This window comes from Phocoena phocoena, chromosome 1 (assembly GCF_963924675.1).
Source record: "Phocoena phocoena chromosome 1, mPhoPho1.1, whole genome shotgun sequence".
NCBI classification, from domain to species: Eukaryota; Metazoa; Chordata; class Mammalia; order Artiodactyla; family Phocoenidae; genus Phocoena; species Phocoena phocoena.
Window position 1 is genome coordinate 58514173 of NC_089219.1, and position 24464 is coordinate 58538636.

Genomic DNA, 24464 nt, shown 5'->3' on the forward strand with positions numbered 1-24464 from the left:
AATTAATTCTCAATACACCTCAAACTTTAACTTCTGCTCCTTTGTGCTAAGCATTGCTCTCTCCATAGTTCTATTTTATAGCATCAGTTGTCTTCTACAGATTAATATATTAAGTCATATAGCATTTCAGGATACATTTATTTGGACTGCATTTTCTTCCAGTGCAGAGAAAATACTGGTTTCTTAAAAAATTAATCGTTGAGGTGAGGGTTCCTGAGACCAATTGCATGTATGTGTTTGCCCAGGACTGGCCTATAGCTAAATGGCCTTTAATAGATATGATTGACTCAGATAAGGAAACAGCAATGGGGGAAGCACCTGAAGGGAAACGTTACTTGCTGCTCACAGCGGCGAAGGGGTAGAGTAGCAAGCAGGGCCATGCTCTGAAAGCAAGCTATAGGCAATAGTCATGTCAGGTTGTGCAAAGATGGCTTACAGCTGATGGCAGGACAGGTTCTACACAGTCAGAGCCGTGAGCCCAAAGTTTATAAATGTAGACATAGGGACTCAAAAGACTGTCCACCTAGCCCCAAGTAAGAAGGCTTATGGTGAATGTCCTTATGTATATGTGTAACATTGCCGATGAGAAGCTGGTCACAGCGCATGTCCAGGAGAGCTGGACCTGCATCTCCACATTTGGCTCCCACATTACCAGCAGGCTTGAGTTCTTTGTTCACACCATTAAGGTTGCATACCATTTCATCTGCCACGTTTACTTACTTAGTCTACTCATTTCAGCTTCACTGTCCTCCATCCCCTTATCCCTACCCAGGTCCCATCTACCACCCCCAAGCCCGTCTTCCATTGAAAGTCACAGGGACTTCTGGTAATTTGGTCTGAGCCAGTGAACGTCCTGGTCAGTTGCTGCTGCCTGTTTTTCATGACCAACATGTCTAAATTCTTCAGTCCTTTCCTAGGAAGGGCTCAGTGGCTGTCTATCTTTTGCCCCTACCCTTTGTAGTGTGCGTGTGTGCTGGTTTTCGGAAGCAGGGGGCATCTCTTTAGCTTGCCCAGCCCATAACCTTGTTGGTTGCCTTCTCCCTGGCTTTCTGGATGACGTTGTCCCTCCCTTGATCTCTGTGGGAATCCCAGCTCTGGAGGAAGGGACTGGGCAGGAGGCAGGGTACCTTCAACAAACACTTGGTGAATATGAGTCTGCAAGTCTGATGACCTTTCCATTTGTTGTCTGTTTCTGTGGTCACAGCCGGGTCTCAGGATGGGAAAGAGCCTTCCACACATTGTGAATCACTACGCCACTCCTCCTTAACAACTTCCACTGCCTTCCGGCTGCTTGCAGGGTAAGTGGTATGGGAGATGCTCTGCACACTAGCTTTGAGCTCACTTCTCCTCCTCCTCCTGTCATTCCCTCCCAAGACTTCATTCCAACACATACAGGGTTTCTTCGTCTCTCAAGACCTAGTTCGAACACCACCTCCCTTGGAAGCCTTCTCAGACTTTGCTGATATGGAGGTAGCCCTCCTTCCCCTGGGCTCTCACGGCACTGTGTGTTCACCTGAGTTCAGGCACTTTGCACACGGTACTATAATTATTAGTTTATGTATTGGTTATTCCCACCCTTCCTTGCCTTAGACTGTGAGCTTCTCACGGGCTGGTGTGAGCCTTATTCATTTGAGTGTAATCAGAGCCTGAGTTTCATACCTGGCTCTCAGCAGGTGCTCAGAAAATGTTAACTGAATGAATGCAGGAAAAGGGGAAGAGAATTGGTCTTCTGTTAATTTATTGAGCAAGATACAGTAGGAAGATTCAATGAGGCACTGATCCAGTAAAGAGAGCAACGGTGCTTTAATGAAACTTCTTTCAAATCTGTGAACACGTTAGCTATCAAGTAAATGCTTTTATTCTTTCTGCAAAACAGATTTCCAAACAATAATCACAATGTTTAGGTTAATAAGATGCTGGACAGATGAGCAGTCAAAGAATGTTATAAAACAACAATTCCATCAACTATATACCAAATGCAAATTTACTGAGACATCAAGAATGTATGTTTATAGTTACATGGCTATAAACAAGACATTATTACAGTAATCGAGTCCATAAAACTAGAAAAAAAAAGCCATATAACGAAAAGGCCTTTCATAAGCTATTAAATGAGCACACACAATAGACAAACCAATTCTATATTTGAAGCAGCATATAGCACCAACATGTTGGCAGGACCAGTAGAGGGGTAGTAGGCTGCTGGATGGAACAGGGGGAATCTCAGCCATCATCTGCTTCAAGCCCCGTTTTACAGATGGTGAAATGGAGGCCCAGAGAGATGGAGTGCCTTGTTCAAAGTCACACAACACAGGGACACAGGATTGGCTAGACAACGAATTGATCGAGGCCACCCAGCTCCTAGGTAAGTGTTCTATTTTAACATACAGATAATTCTACTTGATTCAATGTATTTTTTTCCCTATTAACAGATCTACCTTTAAAAGGTCAATACAAGTCCTAACACACTCTGGTATTATGTTTATTGAGAAAGGACTGACATGTACTGTGATTTACTTCTTGGGACTATATAGCTGTTAAAATTTGGAGTAATCACTCAGATGACACTCTCTTAGGTGCAAACTGACTGAGAAGGAGGAATCTGAAGGGAAAGTTTGGCACTACCTAAACTAACTTATGCCTCAAAATTACTAAATTGTTGGTATAATTTTTTTTTTTTTTTCTGATAGTTGAAAGATTAGTAAAGCAGAGAAGTAGTCCCAATAGAGAGAAAGCAAATCAGGTCTTTCCTTTAAAGGGTAAGCATGGCACTTTTCATTTTAATAATAAGGTAAAGAAATGTAAAAACCTGATTCTTATTTAGAAAAAAAACCTATAGCTTGTGAACCACCTGGTATAGAAAGTGTTTCTCTAGTTAAAAAAAGTGTTTCTGTAAAATACTTCGGAGTCAGGAAATTCTGTTTAGCATATCTTGCCATGGTCCTGAGGCCTCAATTGGACAGATTTACGATGCACTAATGAAGATGTAAGAATGGAAAAAGAGATCACTGTTAACAGAAGCAGCATTACAGACAAAGTAGAGTGGACATATTTAAATAGCTTCATAGACATGAAGGCAAGAAGTTGCATGCACATAAGTGATTAGGTGTGTCATTATAGTGGTAGTTGGAAAAAATAACACACACTGGGCATTTGTCTGTCATTACCAAAAACCGAATTTTGGTTGCTGCCGAATAGTTAAACTGTGGCTTTACAAGTAGAATAAAACCTGATAAATAAAAGTGACTTCTGCATATCATACATATGTATACATATATTATATTTTTCTCACATAGATGTCTAGTTATAAGTAAATCAACATTTAGCTACAATTTTTCTCCCCCTCGGGTCCAGCATCAAAGGATTTGATATCACTTTTCTGAAACATACCCTATACCTGGTTAGGAAGTTACATGATTTTCATACTCGTAGCCTTTATGATATCTGGCCAGCAAAAATAAAAATGAAATCTCCTGGGACCTCAAGTCCATTCCTTACCACTACAGGCATGTTAACAAATATACAGCAAACCATATTTGTTTTCTGTTAGGTAAAAGAACATGTTTTAGTACTAAAGAATAAACTACGCTTGCTACCAAAAATGTGTACATAGCAGTATAATAAAAGTAATTTCACGAAAATATTTTGTAACAAGCTACATTATAAATATTTAAAGAAACATGGTAAAAATCAGAGTGAAAATCAGATTAGTGTTCTGAAACTATCAGTAGAAAAATATACTTATAAAAAAAGAATGTCTCATTAAGTGAAGCTGTAAATGTAAAGTTGTCTTATTAATGTACATTTCAAATATCACCTTTTGAAAGGAAAAACCGTTCTCTCTCCAGCAGGTGCCTATAATTTACTTGGAAACCGGGCGTTTTGCAGAACTAAGCGTAGGTGACAAGAGGGTAACAGCGGTGGCATGATTTCCACATGGTCCTGGAAGAGTGAGGGCCGTTCACAATGCTGAATAGGCAGGTGACTTGGAGAAATACGGAATATATTTGAGCAGTTTGGAAACAGTACTGCATTTGTTCACCCACAATCAGCATAATATGCAAAGCTCAGACATTAGATTTTAAAAGGGGCTTGCACTGCAGGGCAGGACTGTACAGAACTAGGGAAAACCGTTGTAAATAATTCCTTCTTGGGGAGGTATCCTTTCGGAGAAGATTTTAAATCGTTCATGAGTAGTTGTTTTTAATGAACTGAAGCTGAATTAAAATATCAAAGGTCTAGTGTATGGTTTGGGCCCATAAATAAGCATTTAAAAAGACCCTCTCTTCCTCTTTGATAAAGTTAACATACCCTCTGGCCACAGGAGATGCCTTCTTTTGGCATCCCCACTGGAAATTCTGAGGATGTGTGGCAGGACCATCATGCCCAGAGGAAAATCAAGGAGCCCAACACCCAGCTGCTGGAACCGTGGGCCCAGGTAGCGAACCACTGGATCCTAGCCTCTCTCAGATGGTGTGAGGACAGGCTAGGGATGATGATGACGCTGCAGGTATTTGAAAAGAGCTTAAGTAAGTAAGTGTCTGATACCTTTACGTTCTTTCTGTGTGTATGTTTCTTCCCCATCATGATCTGCCCACTTGGGGCTGGGAGGTGAACATTACCTCTGAGGACATGCTCTGGCAGCAGACGAAAGATAGAGGGGAGGCAGAGAAAGTGAGCTAAATCACAAAGTTGGGCCAAGGAGAGCAGCTGTTTTTCATGCATTCCTGCTCTTCTCTTGGCCCGGCTCACGGCTGCTCTGTCTCGCTCCCATCGTCAGAGTGGAAATTTCAGAGGTGTCTACCCCTGCTCCAGAGAACGTGAGCCCTGGGGCACAGCTGCCCAGGGTACTCCCCAAGGGCCTCCTCCCCTTTTCTAGACGCAGGATCACTGAAGCCCGAAAGCCCTTGGTGAATTAATAGTCATATCATAAAAGGGCTTTTAGTTCAGTTTTTAAATTTTAATTGGCACAGTTTACTGGAGCCTAGGAGGTCAGCACGATTTCAAGAGGAGAGAGATGCCTTCATTACTCAATTACAATGAATGCAGTCTTCAGGGTGTTCTTTACTTTTTGTACAATAACTATGAGAAAAGAATTTAATTCTACCCACACACAGCTCAAGATAAAGGTATAACTTCTTCTGGAGTTGAACTGATGGTCTGGAGAGAGAGACATTTTAATAGGGAAATAAGCTTTGAGATGTGTATATACAAACACACATATATATATACACAAAACACTCCTCACCCACCTATACTGTACAGATTGGCATAACCCTATTAAGAACATACTATGATAGAAAGCCTTTAGGACAAGTTATTCTTGGCATTTTAATCGAGACGAGTCCTTAGGTAATTTAGGTCTTAACTGGATCATTCACATATTTGTTTTTTTAAAAGGCCAGACCAACTTTCCTTCAGCAGTAACCCAATATGGCAGTAACCCAATATGACACCAGAGTTAACAAATGGAAAACAAGATTGTTATTCTCTATTAATTCATTAAAGGGCATTTTAGAGAGAGGACAACTTGGAAAACAAAGACTTCATGGGATTCCAAGTTACTTGAGAGCATTTTAGTTATTAGCAGTGGTTACCAAATAAGCCAAAGGTAAATCTTTTCAAGGAGCTGCTCATCGTTTGCTTTGTTGAGAAGAGGGGAGGAGCCACTTCACTACTCCTCTATAAGATGATGCAGGTCTTTTTATCCTTGAAAGGGTTTTCTGAAGTTGGTATCCCCATCAGCAGAGGGTCATTCCTTGCATGTTCCTCGCAGTAGGACATGAGGTCCGCTGATGCCTTTGAAACCTGGTGCGCAGACAGACCAAAGCAAACAAAGAAAACATTTACAGGATACAACTAGAGATGATCATACTAAGTGACGTAAGCCAGACAGACACATACCGTATGATATCACTTATATGTGGAATCTAAAACAGGGCACAAATGAACCTTATCTACAAAACAAACAGACTCGTAGACATAGAGAACAGACTGGTGGTTGTCAAGGGGGAGGGAGAGGGATGGAGTGCGAGTTTGGGGTTGGTAGATGTAAACTACTATATAGGTTGGATAAACAACAAGTTCCTACTGTATAGCACAGGGGACTATATTCAGTATCCTGTGATAAACTGTAATGGAAAAGAATATATAAAAAAGAATGTCTATATGTGTATAACTGAGTCACTTTGCTGTAGAGCAGAGACTGGCACAAAACTGTAAATCAACTATGCTTCAATAAAAAAAATTTTTTTAAAATATTTACAAACTTGAAAGGTATTTGAATGCTAACCCACTGGGTGGAAGACTGTTGGAGAACAGGATGACCAAAGTATCACTCCCAGATTATCTGTTACTTAAAGAGGGAAAAGGTACTTCTAAATGGAGAAATCTGGCAGATGAGGCCTTCCTTAACCAAGTGATCAAACTGACATCAGATGTCTCTTGGAGTGAGTACAGAAGACTCACCACGAGCCAGCTAGTATTTCTGCCCAAACTTTTAGCCTGAATTTGATCGTCAGCAAACAATCCCATCTAAAGTGAAGGCCATTCTGAAAAGTGAGTGGCCTGGAATCTTCGAAACTGGACTATGTGTTAGATACTATTAGCAGCTGATCTGAATGTAATCCTTGTACTGTGGTTATGCAGAAGAATGCCCTGATACTTAGGAGACAGATGGTGAAGTATTAGGGGTGATGCGTCATGATGTTTGCAAATAACTTGCAACGAATTTAAAGAAAAAATTATGTCAGTTTTGTGAGTGTGTGTGTGTAGAGACAGAGAAAACAAGTGGGGTAAAATGCTAATAATTGGTGAATCTTGGTAAACAGTATATGGGTGTTTGTTACAACTCTTCCACAGGTTTGAAATTTCTCAAAATAAAAAGCTGGGGTGGGGAGGGGAACAAGAAAAGTGCCTGTGATTCAAAGGAAGGTTGTATCTTAGTTTCTATCCAATAGCAAATCGGTTAGAATGCAGAACAGAGTTAAAGAACCGAATTATGGGCTCGGAGCCAAAACTCAGAATGGAGCCAAATTCTAGTAGAGCTTCAAGATTTACTGTTAAAGACTGGACTTGGGGGAATAAAAAGAGGGACAAAGCCAGCACGGGAAGATGCAGTACCTTACTTCGGCATGAGTTAAAAATGGAAATACCACACCCTGTTCAGAAGTCTGGGTGGGAGACCCGTTAGAATAATCAGATAAGTGTCCTCAGGCCAGGGGCACGGGCAGCCTCCTGTTTTTTTTTTTTTTTTTTTTTTTTTGCGGTACGCGGTTACGCGGGCCTCTCACTGTTGCGACCTCTCCCGTGGCGGAGCACAGGCTCCGGACGCGCAGGCTCAACGGTCATGGCTCACGGGCCCAGCCGCTCCGCGGCATGTGGGATCTTCCCGGACCGGGGCACGAACCCGTGTCCCCTGCATCAGCAGGCGGACTCTCAACCACTGCGCCACCAGGGAAGCCCTGTAGGCAAATTCTTAACCACTGCGCCACCAGGGAAGCTTTTTTGTTTTCTTTTTCTGTTGTTGTTTGTTTTCTTTTTCAGCCTCCTGTTTTGAAGACAGGTGACTATCTCTAGGCCCAGAGGAATTTATCAGGTGACTGCTTCAGTATCTAGGAGACGGCCATTACTCACAACATTCCAAGGCACTCACCGCCTAGCCATCTCTGAGGGTCCGGGGGGGAAAAGACGTCAAAGTCAGGTGACCCAACAAATGCCTTCTGGTTTCCTCCAGATCTCAACTAAGGCTGGCGATACTTACCCTGGGTTGCAGACTGTGGTTGTCCAAGTCTGCACACACTGAAAAACCCACCTTCTCCTAAAAAGGACACCTGGGTGTTGACTTATGCAAGGCCACCTTGGCTGTACTGATAACTCTAGAACACTTCATACATTCCAGAGGGATGACGAGGGTGTTTATAAAGTCCACCTGGAAGCCCTGTCCCGAGGGAGAACACGGTGACAGAGGGGGTTCAACCATGTGCGCTCAGGGAAGGCAGGTCCTCAGGAAATCCTGTCACGGGCTTTAGGTTTTCTGTCCACACAGAGAGCCTCACATAGACACTTTGTATCACCAGTGCTACGTTGAAATGAGAGTTAAGATTCGGAGGCTCTCAGCTGGCTCAGGGAACAGCCTGGCACCTGGCCCAATTACATGGCATCCACCTTCTCAGAAATGTGGCCCAGCCTTGGGAGGGCAGAGGGAGCCGGTCCGAAAACACGTCTGACCCACTCAAGGCTCTTACCTTTATTCTTTCGATGGAGGCTTCCATTCTCAACTGCTGCACAGTCCTTCTCGCCTGGGCGATGTTGTTGGTGCTGGCTGTCTTGGTCGACATCTTCAGTTACGGTTTCACCTGAAATCTGAAGAGAACTTTTTTGTCAAAGGTGAAGAACAGTCATCTTTAAGTTGCTTAGACATGCATAATGCTTTGAGGGGAAAAGGATGCATTCCCGGTCACCACAGCCTCTTGGAGGCTGCTACCACAAAGCCCCTCAGCAACAGGAGTGGCGGCCTCAGTTTCTAAGCTTGTAATACTTTTGAGCACCTTCATGAATCTTTCGTCTGCAGAAACCCAGTACTAGTAGTTTAATCCATGCGCCCCATATACAGCATAAGGTAGCGTTTTCTAAGGGGAAACAAACACACACACACATCCGTGGTAGTTACCAGGCCTCCGGCCAACGCGGGCCATGCTCCACGTGCAGGTTAACATCACTGCCCTGTACGTTAATAGAAGGTTTGATTTCATGTCGTTTTGGCTCTCTTACCCAACTATTCACTGATACAGATCCTGGCAACAGAAAAGGGCAGAAGAGAGCGCTTCTGGAGAACTCTGCACAAAGGGTGCATTTTTAGGTGCTATCAAGATTTGCAGTCGTTTGGAGAAAGTTAGGCAGATAAGGAAGCCTTTATTCAGGAAGAAGTGGGAACCTTTCAGCTGAAAGACTCTCAATGACAGATCCACAGCAAAAGTCACATAGGATACAGCCTCAAGCCTGAAATATTTAATGGAATTACATCAGCACCCCCCCCCTGCCCCACCCCGTTGACCTCTCTGGCTTCATCCTGGTGGCCAGGGCACTGGCTAATCCCACATCCCCATCCCACGTGCGTGGGCCTGCCCTCTGCCTCTCTCTCCCGGTGAAAACAAAGGAAACATCCCGGACCTTGAGCTTCGACCCGTCTAGTTGCCCAGTGGCATAGTCCAAGGGGAAGGCGGGCTGGGGAAAAGCGCTGCCTGGCGCCCCCGCCATATGTGGCTAAGTTCTCTCTCGGCACGGTGGCATTGGAAGACATCGCAGAGCTGGCAGCCCTGGCAGTTTTATGAGTCAGAGCGGGTGGACAGCAGGTGTGCCTCGCCGGCGCTATGCAAGGACTCAGCAAAGTCTGAGGGCGCTGTGGCGCCAGCAGCAAACGCAGGCTGACTCAACCTTCTGGAGGGGCTGCAGGGGCACAAGGCGTATCTGCCATAAAGGCTTACATTAGACAAGGCTGCCGCAAACAGCAACCCACAGCTCCTGCGGTGTCCACCGGAGTTCTACTGCCCTCAGAATGCTGAGTTCAAGGACTTGGGTAGGGCTTGTACCTTCTGAAGTCCGAGGCAGCTTTGGATCAAATGCCCAAATAAAACTGTGCTTTTAACTGCGTGCGGAACTTTGAAGTCCAACCTAATCGGCAAGCTTCACGTTCCTGGTTCGGACCCTCTTCCAGTTACTGAACCTCTATGAGCCCATGCTTTCTCATTTGTAATATAGGGATACTACTGTTTTTGAGGATTCAATTCACTGGTGCACGTGCAGTGTTTTGCTTAGGACCAAGGCACTCCATACACAGCAGCTGCTATTGTATTTATCCTTGGGGGTCACACCCAGCACAATGAATGGGAATCCTCTGTGTACCTACCTGCCTCCACCTGGTCAATGGGCCTCCAAGCGTCTTGACCGACTGGTCTGGGTGGGCTGTGGGCATGCGCCCCAGGCAATTCTGCTGTACTCTGGTGTCAGGACAGGACAGAATGGCTGGAAAGAGCCCTCTGAAGATTCCCCTAGCGTAAGGGAGCCCAAGCCCTGCAGGAAATTGGGAGGAGCCAGCGCGTGGCAGGGCACGCTGGCCTTGCCTTGGGCGACCCGGTTACAACACACTTCCAGACAAGCTGCCTCCTCCTCAGATTCCGCACTCATCCTGCCCCACCCAAAGGAGAGGCTGAGGGTCTCCTCCCGGGGACTTTGCACACACCCAGCGGTCTGGCCCAGCCCTTCTGCGCTCCCAGCAAGCACCTGTTAACAGAGCCTTTGAAACGGGTCTAAGGCAGCAGGCAGCCTTTCTGCGAACAGTTTGAAGTGCCCTGATTCACAGCGCGCTGGTCCTCGTTTTGTTCCCTGTAGCATGTTAAACTGGGCTCCCCTGCCAGCTGGCGCCGGTTCTGAGGATTGGCCCCCAGCCTTCAGAATGCGAACGTGACACCCTTTCTGAGTGGCCTGTGGTTTCCAGGCTGCACCCTTAGGATTTTCTAAATGTTCCCTTTGCAGGAAAATAACGCCAAGCAGTCTCTTCTTCTCAACCTCTAGGGCATAAAGTTTCCAAGGCCTGAGCAAGTTTTCCTGTAACTGCAGAACATTTCACACACGTATCAGGACTGGGTCAGCCATGGCCCCTCCCACCCACACAGCTGTAAGGAAATAGACCACAATTTGGCTTTAGTTATAAAATGCTTGGGTAGGTCCTCCTAAAATTGGTGAGAAACTTTGCATCTGGTACACAGACGACTTACTTCCTGACTGTATTATAGTCACGATTATAAACAGCCAGTGGTTCACAGTGCATGCTTGCCAGCTTGGGGCTCTTACAGCTTTCCCCACTTCTGACATCTGTGTTCTGACCTGCTCCTTCACAGAGAGCCCCCTCCCTATCCCTCAGATAGCTTCCCGCTCCCTTCTGCTGGGGATCCCTCTAGAAAAAGTTGTACACTGGGCCACTGGTAAAGAACATAATTTCTTGGGCTTCCCTGGTGGCGCAGTGGTTGAGAATCTGCCTGCCGATGCAGGGGACACGGGTTCGAGCCCTGGTCTGGGAAGATCCCACATGCCGCAGAGCAACTGGGTCCGTGAGCCACAACTACTGAGCCTGCGCGTCTGGAGCCTGTGCTCCCCAACAAGAGAAATCGCGATAGTGAGAGGCCCACGCACCGCGATGAAGAGTGGCCCCCGCTTGCCACAACTGGAGAAGGCCCTCGTGCAGAAATGAAGACCCAACACAGCAAAAATAAATAAATTAATTAAAAAAAAAACAACTTATGATAACATGCGTCCAATGGAGAAGTCAAATCAAAATCATGTCGTTTTAACTTAAGGAACCTCTTCAAGGAACTCGGTGGGCTGAGCTGCCTCACGTGTACGAAAGCAGGGTCACGGCTGCTTGACGTCGGAGTGGTGGGTGGTGTTTACAGGAGCAGGAGGTCTTGCTGAGGACGTCCTCCCCACTTGCAGCTGCTCTGCATTGCCTCAACAGCTGGGCTGGGGCAGAACCAGACCGAGAGGCTGGGACACAAATATCTCTGAGCCTCTCTGCACCCTCAGAGGGTGTCTTTGGTCTTCCCCTCAATGCACGGATGTCTGGCTGTTTGTTTGTGCTACTACTTGGATAAAAAACTTGCATTATTCTTACTCCAAAAACAGCTTCCAAGACAAACAGCACCCGATGTATAGGACCTTAGAGCACACACATACTTTCATCTGCATTCGTCTGTGAAGCCTCACTCTCAGCCTGAAAGGTAAATTACTTTTTCATCCTTGTTTTATAGATGAGGCAACCAAAATTAGAAAAACTTGCTCCAAGTTAATCCAGCTCAGAGCCTTGAACTAGCTTTTAAGCCTCTCCAACCCAGAAGCCACACTTCCTATTGTATCAAGGAAAGGATGCAATTCCAATTAATTTGATTTGCAAACACTCTGGACATCACTGAACAGTCTACGATGTGGTTCTCATCAAGGGCGACCTTGACATTCCATGACCTGGAGTTGTGACCTTGCTGATGGCTTCACGTTTGTGCAACACCCCTTCTGGTGCAGAAGGCATCTGCTTGTCTGTCTAGTGCCCTGGAAGACAGGTCTCCCCTCTCATATCCATAAGCTAAGTGAGAATGTGCTCGCTGTGGCTATTAGGCAAGGACTGAGGTCAACTTCTGGAGTCACTGGATAACCCACCCAGAAGGGCCCAGGCCGGTGCCTGCCTGTGCAGACACCCAGGTTTGATAAAACTCTGCCTACTGCGTCCGCAGCCTTGTTTCCACTTTTACATGTGGCTGAGAGATTTGAATAAACGTAAGTAGTATTTAGCTATTCAAATACTTTGCATTGGTTTTAATGCTATTATCCATCTGAATTCTCAGCTTCCTAGAAATTCCTAGGAACAAGATGTCACTTTAGGGAAATGTGGGCATTTTAATCTTTGTCTAGTGGGACCTGAAGCAGGGAGAGGAGGGTGGGGATGGAAAGTGTGTCACAGAGCACACTCTGGGGGGAAGGCACCAGGAAGCCCCAGGATCTGAATCACAAGTCATCATGGCCTGGCCAGTAACTGAATCACTGGAGTGACGCCAACTTTCTGAGCAAACACACCCCTTGTGGCTGTAATAAAAGAGCAGGCTGCAAAAAAAAAAAAAAGCCAGCAGGCTACCACTTACCCTCTGATCCTGCCTTCAACCATCAATGTCCTACCCCAGCTCTCTGCTAAAGGGGACAGCGGTCTGTCTCACAGGCTTGTTGGAAAGACAAACCGGAGCGCCTGGCACTGGTGCACCCGGTACACACAGACACGTAACCAGTGCTGGGCCCCCAGGCTGGTTAATACTGAAAACCACGTGTTCAGTGGGAAACAAGGGAAAAATTCAGACAGTAAAAGAAGAGTTTCAAGGTAATGTGATCAGGTAGCAATATCTACTGATAGGGTCTTGGCAGGAGTTCAGGGAGTGGACAGTCAGGCCCCTAAGAACCGGTTTTCTATTCTCATGAACACTTATTATTTTCTATCAGAGCCTGCAGGCTGAATGCAGACTGCAGATGTGTTTGGTTGGGTCCCACAGAGGGTTAACTAAATTGTGTGTGTGTGTGTGTGGAGGGAGGGAGGGAGACGGGGGGGGGGGGGGGGGGGGGGGGGGGAGGGAGAGAGAGAGAGAGAGAGAGGGAGGGAGGGAGGGGGAGAGAGAGAGAGAGAGAGAGAGAGAGAGAGAGAGAGAGAGAATGTGTGTGTGTTTTAATTGTCAACACTCGAAAAATGAAGAGATTTCACCTTAAAAAGAAAAATTTCTGGAAAAATCAGAAAATCTTACACAAGTGGGCTGGATCTGAGCAGAGGCACACCTGCCAGGCCCTCTATTTGAACTTGTGGCACAGCCTTTACACTGTGCCTCGGATTTTTAGTTGCTGGGACATGCTCAAGGATTAGGCCAGGGGACTTGGACTCATCCCTGCCCCTGCCCCTTCTTACCTTTGGCGCCCTGGGCGGGACCTGTAGCCTATCTAAGCCTCAACTTCCTCATGGGAAAAATGGGGATAATAATACTTTTCTATCTCAAAGGACTGTTAAGGCATCAGATAAAATAAGCATGTGAGTGTAGTAAACACAGAGGACACTCCTGCTGAGCACTTGGTAGCTGCATCCGCTGATCACAGCCCGTAGGAAGCCCTCTGAGCACCCGCAGGCCCTGACCTTCTCCCCGCTCCTGGAGTGGGAAAGTAAACTACCTCTCCCAGTGTTATCAGCTGAATTGTATCCCCCCAGAATTCACAAGGTATAGTCCTAACACCCCCCCACCCCCACCCCACAAACAAAGCTCGCAGGCAATGAGGCCAAGGGTAGTTGAACCTGTGACTGGCTGGCTGCATGTCCTGCCCTGCTCCTGTCCAGTTCCGAGAACACAGAGCGCAAGGAACAAGTTGCTATTTTCCATCCCCCTAGGGGGGATGGAAAATAAGATGGACAGATGAGGAAGGGCTGCATAGAACGGTGGAAGACGTGCTTTGCGGTGGGGAAGAGACAGCGAAGTGACAGTGATGTTCCTTTCTAAGAGAAGTATGTGTGGGCTCAGAATCCGCAGAGTGAAAAAGAAAGAGAACAATTCTCTCTCAAAACCTCAACAGAGCACTTCCTCTAAAAGCAGATGCTTTTAAACTTGCTAATAACCCTTTGAAGTCTTTGTCTGGTATCTCTGATTAGTAGATTTTACCTGGCATCCAGGGCACATGTCACTGAATAATGATGATGGTGATGAAGATGTTATTGCTATCGTTATGATGATAAAATTCAAAACACCACCACCGCTTACTGAGTACTTAGTATGTGCCAGGTAAGTAAATTCCAAGAATCATTTCATTTAATCTTCTTAGAGATGAATTCTTTTATCATTTCTGCTTTATAGATGAAGCACAGAGAGGTTAAAAGATCTTGCCGAAGATCACGCTGATTTACGTAGCAGAGCTGGGACTCAGGGCCACCTGACTCTCAAGGTCATCCTCTCCATCGCCACTCTTTACTGCAGGCCTCTGAACATCAAAGACACAAGGAAGGAATCGGGAGAAAGCAAGGCCAAGCGTCAGCCAGAAGCACTGGACAAAGAAGACAAGGCCTCCCTTTAGGGCCTGTTGCTCCTTCAGATATGTGGTTTCCATAGCAATGACGGTAGAAGTGGGGAGTTCAATGGCCTTGAGAGAAGATCTAAGCGAAGGAGAGCTGGTTGCTCTTATTTAAAAGAAGGACTGCCCCAGATTCCAGGTAGGACTACTGCTAAAGACGCAGGATGGTCCCATCGTCCTCCTGTGCCCTAGCGAAGCTGGCAGGGAGCCATGAGAATGAGGCAATCCTGGGTAATAAATCCAGAGGAGAGAGCTGCATAGCCTGAGCAGCTGGTTCCTAACTTAACTGCGTATCTAGAACACCTGGGGCATTTGTTAAAGAAAATCTGATTCATTATATCTGATGCAGAGCCCAAGAATCTGTATTTACAAGCTTTCTAAAGGATTCCGATACAGGGCCTCCTGAGAAACACCAGTGATGATTATTAGAGTCTCTGCCTCTTGGTTTGACCCATGTTTATTTCTGCCTGGGTCTTAGAACAGGTCAGTTTAAAAGAATGCCACTTCCTACCTATGCTTAACTTTTCAAAGCTCTGGACAAGTCCTGGAAAATTCTAACTCCTTCTAATGACCTTAACCTACAGGATTAACCCTCCTTCAGTTTGAAACAGTTCTTAGCATTTAACATCCTTTGTAACTCAAGTCTAAATTTGTTTTCCTAACAGCTACTTCCTTTTGGAAAGTGTCTCCTCCCTGGCTTCCGAGACGCCAGACCATCATGTTCTTGCCTGTCTAATGCTATTCCTTTCTACAGCTCTTGTTCCTTCTTCTGAGTTTGGTTTTCTCAGGGGCCCAGTCCTGGAGGGCTGCTGTAGCAGAGTGAACAAGAGCCTTTAGAGTCAGATAAATTCGAATCCTGGCTCATCACGGACTACCCCATGTTGTTTCACTTCTCTGACCTTCAGTTCCCTCATCTGTAAAATGGGAAGGGATAACAATAGAACCTACCTAACAGGGTTGCACCAGGAGGATATGAGAGAACATACGTAAATTACTCAGCACCTGCCTGACCTGCAGTGCTCCTCAGTGACGGTAGATGCCTTACCCATTAAGGACTTTAGCTAAGACCAACACACTTCTTGTGCATACAGCCCTGACCCTTTACCTTAATTCCAATGTCTAAATAAAAAAGCCTATTTCAATTTACACTCGAATGCTGCACAGCTGCTTCAAACACAACACACCTAAAACCCGATGCAACATAGCCGCCTGCCCCCAATCTTTCTCATGTCCCTTTCCCAATGAGTGACACCACCGTTGTCCTGGTCACGAGGCATCCTTTTGCATTAGCCCTCCTTCCAATTCCTAAAATCAAGCTTTGTCCAACAGAAATGTGAGCCACACATGCGAGGTTAAATTTTTTAGTAGTCACATGAAAAAAAAATTAAAAAGTGAAATCAATATATTTTATTTAGCCCAATATGACCAAAATTAAAATGTAAATCAATGTTAAAAAAATCGAGATATTTTATTCTTTTGGGTACTAAATCTTTGAAGCTCAGCATGCATTTTGCACTTACAGCACATCTCGATTTGGATGAGCCACATTTCAAGTGCTCAGCAATCACAGCGGCCTTTACTGAACAGCGTAACCTTAGACGCTGGCACTTTCTAAATTCTTTTGATTCCGACTCTGACAAACCCCGCATTGAAATTTCTCCCCATTTTCCGGTCTTGGCTCCCAGCACCTCAAGTTACGGCTATTGCAACAGACTCATAACCACTTACGTCCCTTATTTTCCTCCAGTCTAATCTATCCTGACCAGCATATGCTCAGATAAAGTACCATTTTCAGTTTATTTCTCTCTGGCTCAAAAAAGTTCCAGGGATTCACCAGGAACTCCAGAAAAAGTCCAAAGGGCTCAGCTTTGCAGTCAAGATCCTCCCTAGTATTTTGGCCCCATAATAAAAATCCTAATCATAAAAGCAGCTTATTGCTACACAGAGCTTACACCAGACATCAGCCTATATGCCAATCACTGTCAATACATTAACCTACTGAATCCTCACAATCACCCTGTGAGAAATTCTATGTATTTTCATCCCCATTTTATAAATGAAGAAACTGAGGCACAGAGGGGTTAAATACGTACCTAGCGTCAAACAGCTAGCAAGCTGCTTGGCTGGGATTTGAGCCCAGGCAGTCTGACTCCAGGGGCCCAGCTGGAACCTCACCTGCTGTATACTGCTGTAGCCTCAGGGGGCTGTCAACCCATCCTCTGGCTTTGTGGGCTGCGTTTTCAAGTCCCATCTGCAAATCTCCACCCAAGTTCTCCGCCTGCTTCTCTTGGCCAATTTAAATTCTCTCTTCTTTTAAGCTAGTTCACATTTTTAACTCTTCCAGGAAGGGCTCCCTAACTATCAATACTTTTGCTTACAGTGACTAATTCCCCTTACGAATTCTTGCTATATGCTTGAAGCTCAGGGGTTTCAAGGACCCCTAAGGGATGGCCCATGCATGAGATGGGAGAGGCAGGGGAAGATGTGAATGAAGCCCCTAAAATAATCGCATGCAAAATTTAGTTGTGCGCCTATGTTTATTTTTTCTGAAGTGAGGATTTATAGCTATCATCAAGCTCTCAAAAAGGGTCCGCAACACCATTTATTTATTTCAATGCTTAACTGTACGTTATTTAATGCTTATTGTTATGTAATTGACTTTGTGTGTGAAAATCGTCTTCCCACTAAACTGTGGGAAGTTTAGCTCAATAATAATAGTATAGCAAGTACACTCATTCATTACTTACTATGTGCCAGCTACTATGTCAAGTACTCTCTACAGATAATACTTCACTTAATACTGCCTGCAACTGTAAGAGGTCACATTTATTATACCTATTGGGACTGAAGCTCAGGAAGGTTAAATAATTTGCCAAGATCAGACAGCTGGAAAGTGGTAGAAACAGGATTTGAACCCAGGATTCTCCTACTTCAAAGCCACGCCCTTAACCAGGCAGGTGCGTTATCCATGCCATCTTCTCTCTCGTAGTGACTAATGCAGAGAATGGGGCCTCAATAGATACCTGGGTTAGGTTAAGACACTCAACATAGCAACCAATACAACATATCGGCCAGTGTGAACCTATCACCCTGGGATGTTAATGTGTACAGTGTTTGTCTTCTTAGAAACAGGATACACCTTGCTGCTCCTTCCCCCATGTACCCTGCAAAAGACTGCCTGTTCCAAGCCAAAGGTTACCCTTCACAGCTCTGAGGAGCTGGGCTGGAGTCCCTGGGACTCCGATGCACCTGATCAGGGCCAGTTTCTGGGACTGTGAACATTCACCTCCAGCATGGGCTGGCCACTTGCGTGGTGCCCAGGTTCTGAGGGCAATGCTGCTCTGCACCCCCATACTGTGCTCCAAACAGGTTCACAGCCAGTGGAGGCGGGCCGAGGGAGCAGCTCTCTGACGTGCACTGCAGAGGTGCAGGGTCCAGCTCCCCCCACCGTGTATGCCGAGCTAGGGTCCAGCCATGCAGAGGCACGTGTTTACCATCAAGACTGAGAGTGACCTTTACAAACAAGTTTTACTCTCTACCTAGCATGGTGAGACTGGCTGAGAAATGATTTGCTCATATCTGCGTGGCTGGCTGAGGACAGCTGCCATGTCCCATTTGTTTATTCATGAATGAATAAATAAATGAATGGATGAATTCCGCAACTATTTAATACTGAAGACAAAGGCTGACACTAACAGAGTGCTTTTCCTGTGCCAGGCACTGTGTTCAGGGCTTTATGTAAAGTTATCTTACTTACTCTTCACAGCACCTCTGAAAAAGAAATTACTATTATTTCATTAACTAGTTTTGAAAAGAATATATGTGCATAGTCAAAATTTTAAACAGTCAAAAGGCGTAGGCAACAAAAAATAGCTGTCCTTCTATCTAGACTTCCCAAGGTAATCACTGTTACCAGTTTCTCGTGTTTCCTTCTGAAGACATCACACGCATACACAAACGTGATTACCCACATACCTGTTCCAAAAAATACAAACAGGAGCATCTCATGCATTGCTCTGTACCCTGTTTTTTTATTTTAACTATATATTTGGGGGTTATGGTGAAGGTGGTGTTATTGGCCCACCTTCCAGATGAGAAAACTGAAGCTCTCCAGGGCTGAAATCAACCCTGGTGATCCTAGCCATCACTGCACACATCACATCTGTCTGCAGGTTCTACAGGAGAAGCTTGCTGGGGCTGGAGAGAGGAAGTGGGAATGATCAGAGGAGCGGAAGACTGAATTCCTGCCTTCAAAGGGCTCACTGCTTTGGGGAGCAAACGATGCTATATGACGTGAGGAAGCCCCCTGGAACAGTGCTCCTCTATCTCTGAGTTTCTGAGTCGGTAGGTCTGGGCTGGGGGGAGAACTTGCATTTGTGCGAAGTTTCCGGTGAGGCTGACGTTGCTGGTGTGGTGTGAAGCCCACTTGTGGAGGAGCAGAGATCTAGGGTCTCCCGTCTGGAGTCGTCCCCACCCTCCGGCTCCTTCCCTGCACAGATACTGAGCACCTTGGGGTGCAAGGAAACGGTCTCTGGGCTATGTTCTCATGTCGTTTGGAAATCATTCTCTCACTTCATATAGCATCGTTTGGTTCCAAAAGACACAGGGACTTTGCCTTGAGGAAGTGATTCCTGGCAAGGGACACAGGACCAATCTAAGGAAGGAGGCAGAACATTCCGAAGGCCCATTCATCTCTTAACTGTGGTTATGTGGTTGATGGCCCTTCTGATACCCAAACTCAGAAAACAGGTGCCTTCTTCTCCATCTATGTGACAGCTGGAGTCCTCCCCATCAGCCTTCCTGAGGGATCTGCCTCGCACCCCCTCTACCTCCCCTAGCGGAGCAGGGCTGGACGCTGTCTGCAATGAGATCCCTTACCCGGGCTGTTGTCCCCAACACAGCCATTCCACCCTCATTCCTGGTGGGCTGACAAAGCAGCAGAACAGAGATATTTAGGATTCTGGTCATAAAGGCCTAGCATCTCCCTGACTTTGAGCAGAGGATGTGCTTTCTAATCCTGCTAAGCAGAGAGGAGCTCACCTACATGCCCAGAGCGAATTAAGACAAACAACCGAACACCTAACGGGAGAGCTGAAAGTGAGGCAACAGGTAAACGCCGTTACAGCCATTTTCGATTAAGAAGCAACGAGGCAGTCACTCTCATGCTTTGAACAGCACAGCTGCTTGAAGGCGTAGGAGTGGCGGGCGTTTGAGAGAGAGAAAGGCTGCGAAGGACTGAGACGTGTGTGTACAGCACACTGACATTTACAGTCACCAGCTGGGCTGGGCATGGCCGGCAAACAATGAATGTGGGCTGTTACACTGGTGATTAAGGGGCTTGTGACTCCAACAAGATGGACTAAGCCCTGAATATGAATAAGGAATATCAGTGGGCCAATTAGGCATGCCAAGCGCAAGCATTAGGAGCTTAGAGAAGACAGAGTCAGTGAGGGCTTGAGCAAGCAGACATGCACAAAGGATACAGTTCTTAAATGGATCAATCCCTTAAGGACACGAACTGGATGGGTGGTGGCAAAGGAGTGGGGAGAGTTTAGAACGGTTGTTGAGGGGAGCAGTAGAGAGTGGATGAAAGCTGATTCTGTTATGTGAAAATGGGAGCCACTGAAGGTTTCTGACCAGAATGACAGGCATAGGAAGTGTTATCAGAAAAACAACCCAAAAACCTTTTGTAGGATGGAATAGAAGTGGGGGACAGAGAGAGACAAGTAGAGTATTTCCATGGAAGGTCTAGAGGGCAGGCAATACGGTATAGGTCATTTTTTTTTTTTTTTTGCGGTACGTGGGCCTCTCACTGTTGTGGCCTCTCCCGTTGAGGAGCACAGGCTCTGGACGCGCAGGCTCAGCGGCCATGGCTCATGAGCCCAGCCGCTCCGTGGCATGTGGGATCTTCTCGGACCGGGGCACGAACCGGTGTCCCCTGCATCGGCAGGCGGACTCTCAAACACTGCGCCACCAGGGAAGCCTAGTATAGGTCATATTTACGATCAGATGGAACTGGGTTCAACTCTGGGCTGTGCCACTTCGTGTGTATGTGGAATGAGCCACTTAGCTTCACTGAACCCCGAGGCGCTCTATCTGTAAAATGGGGTAACAAGAGTGCCTACCTCATAGGACTGTAATGATTAAATGGAATCATATAGAAAAGAGCCTGGCACACGGAAACCACTCAATGTTATCTATCAGCATCATTACTGCCATTAGGAGTTAGAGCATCAGGTCTCAAATATATGGAGGCAACTGGAATGTAAAGAAAAAGCTGGATGCAAGAGATAGGAAATGTAAGAATGAACAAGACTTCTTTCTTTGGGCTGGATGGGGATCAACAGCCCAGAAATGGTGGCTGAGTGCTAGACTTTGGAGGGAGAGCATGAAGAAAAGAGCAGGGCGCACCCTTGGGCCTTCCCCGTGTGTCGGGGGACAATAACAGCAGCTTCAAAGGAGCAGAGAAGGGGCAGGGCGACACCGTCACAAAAGCTAGGGGAAGAGAGGCAGGAAAGGCACGTTAATGCTGTGTAAATATGTTTAGTCAGTTAGTTATAAATATGTTTAGTTAAAATATATCCAAATAACACACTGGAATAGTCCACAATGTAGCTATAGATAGGTGGTGAGAATTTTAGGGGATTTTCAGTGTTTTTATGCACTCCTGCAGTGTGTACGTTTTTATTTATTTTTTTGCTCTTAATAGCTAATACTTGTACAGCACTTACACTTGCCAAGCATTGTTCTAAGAGCTTTACAGATATTAACTTACTTCATCCTCAGAACAACACTATGAGGTTGTTACTATTGTTTTTCCCAGTTTAGGATTAAAGGAACTGAGGGAGGCAGACGCTTAGAACACAGCCAAGGTCAGAGCAAAGGTAAGTGCAGGAGCCAGCACTGCGATCCCGGCAGCCTGGCTCCAGAGTCTGTGCTCTCAACCACAAGTGATGCTTTTATGATTAAAAAAAAAAAAAAAAAAATCCCAGTAATTGTTATTCACGAAACCAGGAGGAGGGGCAGTTATTAGTCACTTTACAGGGATAAAGGAAGGAGAGAGCAAGCATAGCTCATGGAACTTGGTGATGGGGGGGGCCCCTGAGTGAGTGGTTTCCACCGTGTGAAAGGAAGGGAGGTCGAAGGATAAGGGACCAAGAGAGAAGCATTGATTCAGGAATGGTGAGCGCAGGGGAATATGAGAGAAACGTGGCTGAAAGCCTTCTAATAGGTGAGGAAAAAGGGAAACCAACTACCGATGCACCAACAACATGGGCGAATCCTTTAGACATCATGCTTAGCGAAGGACGCCAGTCACAGAAGAGCGCGTACTAATTCCGTTTTCCTACAGTTCAAGGCAAAACTAATCTATGGTGCCAAACGAGAAGGGTAGTGAGAGTGGGTGAAGAGGTAGATGAAGCAAGACTGGCTATGAAATCTGTTGCTAATTGTTGAAGCTCGGTGGCAGGTACACGGAGTGCATCCTACTTTTGTGTATGTTTGAAAATTTCAAGGATAAAAAGTTGCGTAAAATTCTATGATCCTAAACATTTCATAACCTATAACGTGATAATGACCAACACCATAAGATGAGCTCTGTCATGAAAGAGTGGAAGAGACGTTAATTATTATCTACTGTTACCTCTTCCAGATTACCATCTAGCAAGTATGTCCAATGTCCACAGTACAGAGGAAGTAATTTAATTGCCTTTTTAGGAGGCACAGAGGGGATTAAAACAGCCATGATCTGGGCCCTCTGCCCACTGTACGTGGCACTCAGGCCCTGAGTCACAGGTGCCAAAGTTTAACTTGCCAGGAAGCTTCGCACCCTCCTTGCATTCACTGACCAAAAAAAAAAAAAAAAAAAAAAAAGGCCCAACTCTGGTCTCGATGGTCCCGATACCCATAACTCGTACATGCTACCGACTACATAACAGGATACTTAATTTTTCTTTCTTTCTTCATCTCACCTTCTCCCGTGAAACGATAGCCAGGGAATACGCCCAACCTCCTTTCCAACACGTCTGGACTTGATAACTGCATTGGGGAAAAGCAGTGTCTATCGAATTCCTGGAATGACCAGCAAGATGAACTTTCCATGCTGGCCCTCACAGGTAAAGTACCTGTTTGTTTTGAGACTCACGGAACCTAAAAGTTCATATATTTTCAAAGGGAAAGAACTGAAGATACAAGGGGTCCCCAAGGAAACTTCCTGTAGTTCTAATTCATTCTCTATGTAAAAGGATTAGAGCTCTCCCTTCCAAAGCAAATTTGTTGATTCCCTCCTTTTCCAAAAAAAGAAAAAAAAAAGTTACTTGAGGGAAAACATGGACTAGGAAACCAAGCCAAGTCATTTAAGGTCCAAACCTCATCAGCAACATCAATGCAATTTAAATAATTTGGCACCCAAAAGGCACACTTCTACTGCAGCTCACTGAGTTCTGTAAAATTTCAGAATATCTCTTAACAGGGGATATAAAATTCCTCAGAAATATGAATTAATTCAAATCCATTAAATTTTTTCTTTCAATGAGATACAGAACTTTTGAGAAAGGGGGCTGAATCAAGCAAAAGATAGATCATGACAGAATGACACTCAAGACCACTGGAAAGAGGACATCAATTTAAATACACAGCATGTTACTACCAACAGCTTGCTTGTTAAGGTTTGTTCTCTTAAACACAAGAATTTCACAAAACAAGAACATCAAACGGAATGCAGTGGGAAAGGATGCTGCCTGTAAGCCCAGATAAAGAATTTCTATGTCCACTCTCAGCCCCAGATTTTCCAGGCCAGAACTATTTCAAATATTCTGCTCCTCTTGGTGTTCTAGTAACTTACCAGACCACACGTCCCAAGGGCTGGCTTTACGACTACAATCATCATACTTCTCACAAATATTTTGCATCTACTTCACCCACCAGAGTCCTTCTTCAAGTCTAATTCCCTCTCTGATGGCTGGTCCTTGAGGCCAGCCACCCCATATTACACAGGTCTCTACTTCTTCCATATACAAGACACACGAGATAAACACATACTGATTTGGTTTGTTACGAGACACAGGCATAGCCCTGGCAGGAAGCAATGGCTTTGCAATTTTTCCTTTTCCTAATTCAGCAAACAGAGGGCGCAATATATTCCTGGGGCTGGACACACGGCAGGAACTCAATACTTTCTCCAATAAAATTATGACACAGGGATCTGTGGCAGTATTTTAGATGAGTGATGATAAGGGCCTGAACCCAATGTATAAAACTCAGAATTTCTGAAACAAATGGGGATCATGTCACATTACAAAAGGATTCCTTCAGGTAATACTTTCCCAAATGCGTTACCTCCGGATGAAGAGGTCAAGTCAGAGAAACTCACTGACTCTGTTTAGCTCTGTTTCTGATTATATATCAATTAGGAACCATAACAAACATCTCTGAAGTATAACATTTTACACAACTCCTTCTTATGTCTTAAGCACAGTTTTACTTGAGTTTCCAAAATGAACACTAGGGCATGTACTTCCCTCATTCCTGTACTTATGAAAGGAGGGTGACACAGATGTTGGTTTTAGGCTACCTGCTACCCTTGGTTTCAAAAGCAGCTCCTCATCTGGACTCTGGCCTCGGCGGCACTTTCCCCCTTATATTAAGGATGAATATAGGAAACAGTTGTGATGCTGCAAGCTCTGGAAAGAAAGATGCCTCCATTGCTTAAGTCTGCTTCTGCAGGTCAGGTGCTTACAGTGGAGGGAAGGGGGCTGCTTCCCAAGGGTAATTCATCTTATGAGTGGCACTGGGAGTAACATACACCTTCCAGCAAATGCTAATACCAATAT

The 24464-nt window shown here is 45.5% G+C and overlaps 1 protein-coding gene across 1 annotated transcript; it reads right to left on the reverse strand.

Moving 5' to 3' along the window:
* Positions 1-5461: 5461 nt before the first annotated feature.
* GNG12 (G protein subunit gamma 12) lies at positions 5462-23782 on the reverse strand. The gene is made up of 3 exons (XM_065885691.1): positions 23674-23782; positions 8247-8357; positions 5462-5808 (listed from the first exon to the last, which is right to left on the reverse strand). Exons 2-3 carry the CDS (start codon positions 8337-8339, stop codon positions 5683-5685), a joined length of 219 nt encoding a protein of 72 aa, XP_065741763.1. The 5' UTR covers positions 8340-8357; positions 23674-23782; the 3' UTR covers positions 5462-5682.
* Between the last annotated feature and the right edge of the window lie 682 nt (positions 23783-24464).